The following is a 4,916-nucleotide window of genomic DNA, read 5'->3' as shown; positions in this document are numbered from 1 at the left end:
TAAAAGCCTTTTCCTATACATATAATACACAGAAATTATTTTAAAAGTCTGTTCATATGACAGATTCTTTTGGTACTAACAAAAAATTTCAGATACAAATAATTGACTAGAAATGAAACCATCACTTAACCAAGATACATAGGACTTTACTGCACTTCATTCCAGGAAAAAAATCCAAATAATTCTTACTGTGTTAGAAGAATAAAGTACATTTGTCATAATATAACATTATTGTGTTCTCTTAAAGCAGAGACTATTTAAAGTTTTTAAATTAAAAAATGTTCAGGCTTACTTCTGTAAACAATCATTACTGGTTACACATAATTCTCTCATCATGCAAAAAACCTCAGTTAGTTGTTTTCTAAAGTCTATTGACGTCAAACAAACTAATAACAGCAATTTTATTAGTAAGCTATAAATCAGAGAGGTATAGAAATTCAGCAATTGAACTGTATTTCCTATCTACAGTACTACTGCTACTCAATCTATCTTCTTCACATTTTAGAAGAACTAATAGGCATTGATGGTCAAATTAAGAATTTCATTATTGCAGCAAATGACAGAACATGTGACAGAAAGAGAGTTCCTCATGTCATGACAATCTTTATGATCCTTTAAGAGGTAAAGAATTTTATGTGCTCCTTTTCTGTGAAAAGGAATAGAAAACAAAAGCAGGAGGTTAAGCCAGGTACATACAGGGGGTGCTTGGATACCTATATTGGAACTATATTTATTACAAAAAAAAAAATGATCTGGAGTCTGCCCGATGCACCAAAAATCCCCCCCAAAAAACAATCAGAGCAGACGTTAGTGCAAGTTTAACCTGATAATTTATTTGTGAAAAAAAGGTAGTTCTGATGAGAAAAAGTTCAGTATTTTCCTTGCAAACACAAAGACACTCAATAGGAATTTTTAAGGTAGTAGGGTCAGAAAATGCAACAGTCAACTCTTATAATTTTTTTCAATTAAACAGATAAATCAAGTTTAAGACAGATGATAAAATACTTTCCAGCCTGAACATTCATCAGCCTATAAATCCTGTTGTTCCAATGGGTTTCTGATTAAAAAAAACAAAACCCAAGAAATTTTTTATAAGAGCTACCACATCTAGAAGTGATGAAAATAAATTAGTCCCCCCCCCAAATACTGTTTAAAGCATAAAAAGCTATATATCTTATAAAATTAACCAGTGTTCTTACAAAAGTAATACAATTTTGGACTGATGATGTTACACTGTATTTGTGGCGAAGTACTAGGCACAAGAATATATGTAACAATTAGGCATTTTCAGTCTATTCAGTCTATGGTTATCATTTAATTCTTGGCAATATACAATAACTGGTATGCATTTTGGTACTTAAGTCATGAATTGTGGAAACAAGAAGCAGTGCATTGATACTAACGGGGTCTAACAAACAATTACAGTATTGAACAAATATTTTCTATGAACTTTGTGATTTGTTTTGCTGTTGGTTGCTTGTAGTAGATCCTGCAAAGACAAAAGAAAAACAAGTCAACATAATTTGTTGTATATTGCCAACACTGGCTAAATTTTCCTTACAATGGCATGGATGATAAACAAATACAAAAATATCAAAAACAAATAAGGCATATTTCATGTAGGCTGAGTAAGACTGATATTCTAAAGACTAAAATATTCTAAAGAGCAGAACAGAAGTGTCTATTTGATGACAGGACAAACAAATTTCAGACTGAATAAATCACAAGGGGAAATTTAAGTTTATTACAACTCAAATATCTGAAGTTGTAAGATTTGTATTTATTACTTCAAAACTATAAAATATTACCTCAAGGTTTAAACATGCTATGTTTCTCCAAAAAAATAGGTGTAACAGAGGAAGGAGAAGACTGCCAATGCTCAAAAAAGTAACGGGTTCTATAGAACCTGGAGATTTTATTTTATTTTTGAGAGACAGAATCTCACTTTGTTGCCCTCAGTAGAATGCTGTGGCATCACAGCCCATAGCAACCTCGAACTCTTGGGCTTAAGTGATTTTCTTGACTTAGCCTCCCAAGTAGCTGGGACTACAGGTGCCCACCACAACACCTGGCTATTTTTTAGAGATTGGGTCTTGCTCTGGCTCAGGTTGGTCTTGAATCTGTGAGCTCAGGGCAATCCACCCATCTCAGCCTCCCAAGTGCTTGGCCTAGAGATTTTAAAAGCTGGTAAGGTGTGTTTAAGAGCCCCAAAAGGGTAAGAGACAAATAAAGTAATAAACTTATTTTGCTAAATCTTACAAAAAATATATTTATGTACTAAATGTGTAACATTTAATGTCTTAACCAAAGATAGACAAAATGCCAGAGTTATTTTTCAAAAGCTATGTTTTTTTATAAAAGCCCCTTTATTTTAATCTTTGGCACAGTGGTATTGATACAAATTTCTAGTGGTAAATGAGGGATATTCCTAGCACTTTAGTATAGTCACTTAGAGGTGATACTGAAAATGAGTCAAAATTTATGAAAAGTTATAAATTATATTTATTTGAATATAACAACAGAAACTATCAAGACATAGGTAAAATGAGGAATGAAGACCCCATGGCAATTAGGAGATAATCTAAAAATAACAGATTTTTAAAAAGAAAGAGAGACATGTAAGAATTACTACTTAAGATGAACTTTGTTCAAGTTAAATATAAGCTAAATAGACTATGGTGTATACAATGGAAATGAAATCCAGTATGATAAACAGACTAACAGGCTAAAAAGCACAACATGGAATAAAAATACTGTAATCCTGATACAAGACAGTGACTCATCAGGGTATATCACAGAACTATTCATACATATTTCAAACTATGCTCACCAAAATAGTATTATAGTCATCATTTACCTTCTTCCTGAGACTTAACCATACTAGACACCACAAAGGAAAGTGCCAGCAATGCAAGTACAAAGAGAAAATAATGGGCAAAAAACCCTACTTCATTAGTGGTACAGGAGATTCATGTTCATTCACCTTCATTCAACATCAGAGTAACAGTTTACCAAAAATAAATAAATAAAATCTATTTCTTATGATTGATCTTGACCTAACCAAGAGTTGCTAGGCTACAGAGGCTGGTTCTCCAAGACTTAAAAAAAAAAAAAAAAACCAATCCAATTATTTGTCAATCCAATAGTGAAAAGAATCAACATTGGAAAAACACGACATCCTTTTATTGAGAGGGACATCAAAACAAATCTTCCACATTCTATTTTTTAAAAAGGTTTTAACCTTTAATTTAGATTGTCATTCCAAATGAAGTATGACCTGATCTGAAACATTAAAAAAATATAGAGCTTAACCTGAAGACAAACATCCAGCCAAGAACACCATTTTCAAAAAGCCATATAATGGGGCGGCACCTGTGGCTCAGTGAGTAGGGCGCTGGCTCCATATACCAAGGGTGGCAGGTTCGAACCTGGCCCTGGCCAAACTGCAAAAAAAAAAAAAAAATAGCCAGGCGCCTGCAGTCCCAGCTACTCAGGAGGCTGAGGCAAGAGAACAGCCTAAGCCTAGGAGTTGGAGGCTCTGTGAGCTGTGACACCACGGTTCTCTACTGAGGGCAATAAAGTGAGGCTCTGTCTCTTTAAAAAAAAAAAAGCCATATAATGAAATATATGGTCTTAAATCAAATTTGGGCACAAAAAACTTTATTATTCTGAAATTGGCCACTGGGATTGAAATTGTAAAAACATATTTCATAATAATAAAATGAATCTCAGCAAATTTTTCATAAGTTTTTCACAACTTTAAGGCAAAATAAAGTATATAATTTTAGATACAGAGGATCACAAAAGTTTCAGTGGTATTTTCAAAACATCTAACCTTGACTTGATTCTTCTGTATTCATGCTTTCTCCATCTGCAGTCTCTAACATTTCATCATCTTCCTCATCATCATGTAGGTCTTTCGAAATTAACTGTCTAGCTAATTTAATATTCAGTCCTTCATTGTAGTGAAGTTTCCTTTTCATTTCAAATTGTCGCTTTTTTTCTATAAGACACAAAAAAGCCAGTTTAGGAAGTTTTACCTCAAGGATTGATCCATGCTTGTTTTACAAATAAAGTTTTACTGAAACATAATCATGCTCATATGTTTTTGCCTTGCTTAAGGTTGCTTTTGTGCTCACTGGCAGAGTAGAGGAGTTTGCAACAGAGATCACTGGGCCAATAAAATCTAAAATAGTTCCCATCTGCTGCTTTATAGGAAAAGTTTGCCAACCTCTGTTTTAAATGCTTTTAAGTACATCTCAATGAAGAACAGGAATAAGATAGAGCCATTAGAAGTTGTATTTGTGAAGAAAATCGAAAGCTATGGGAAAATTATCCAGAAAAAGTTGAATGGGAAAAAAATAAAGGAAGCAACAGTACCATCTACTGTACATATCATGTACAAAGCCTGTACCCATACCCACACACAGGAAGTAAGACTCAACAATTAACAATGGTTAATTCAGGGTCAAGGAACTATGAGATAGTTTGAACATTTTCATATTTTTTATTTTTATAATTAAGAAAAAGTCCTTATTATCTGTAAGAAACTGATGATTTAAAACATTGTTGACTAAAAACATAACCTCATTCCCAGAGTAACTTTTTAAGAAAAACTTCTTATAAAAGAATGGTGAAGTGATTCCAGATTATTCTCTCACTTATAGTCTATACCATGGAAACAAAGCTGGCAGCAATTCAATACAACTAATTGCATTTAATAGATAGCTCTTCAAAGAGCAACTTTATGAATAAATAATTACAGTATTTAAAAATGTCTTAGGTTTATTTTGTCAATGAAGAGCATTAAAATTCATTCACCAATGATTTATTAACGTTTAATTAAATTATCTTAATGTCACAAAAGCAGACATCTCTCAATAAAATGATTCAAAGTGCTTTTTTTTTTTTTTTTT

The 4,916-nt window shown here is 32.6% G+C and overlaps 1 protein-coding gene across 1 annotated transcript in view; it reads right to left on the bottom strand.

Moving 5' to 3' along the window:
• Positions 1-814: 814 nt before the first annotated feature.
• The window catches only part of PPP1R2 (protein phosphatase 1 regulatory inhibitor subunit 2), a 28,718-nt gene continuing 24,616 nt past the window's right edge, over positions 815-4,916 (bottom strand). Inside the window, exons 5-6 of the mRNA XM_003792685.3 lie at positions 3,836-4,003; positions 815-1,489 (exon numbers count right to left, since the gene is read on the bottom strand). Of these exons, the coding sequence (XP_003792733.1) occupies positions 1,443-1,489; positions 3,836-4,003 (215 nt within the window). The 3' untranslated portion in view covers positions 815-1,442. The remainder of the gene's footprint in view (positions 1,490-3,835; positions 4,004-4,916) is intronic.

The sequence above is a fragment of the Otolemur garnettii genome, unplaced genomic scaffold (genome assembly GCF_000181295.1).
Source record: "Otolemur garnettii isolate 467f Iridium unplaced genomic scaffold, OtoGar3 scaffold00060, whole genome shotgun sequence".
Classification (NCBI taxonomy): Eukaryota; Metazoa; Chordata; class Mammalia; order Primates; family Galagidae; genus Otolemur; species Otolemur garnettii.
The sequence above is the reverse complement of the archived record's forward strand: the minus strand, read 5'-3'. Positions and strand labels throughout refer to the sequence as shown.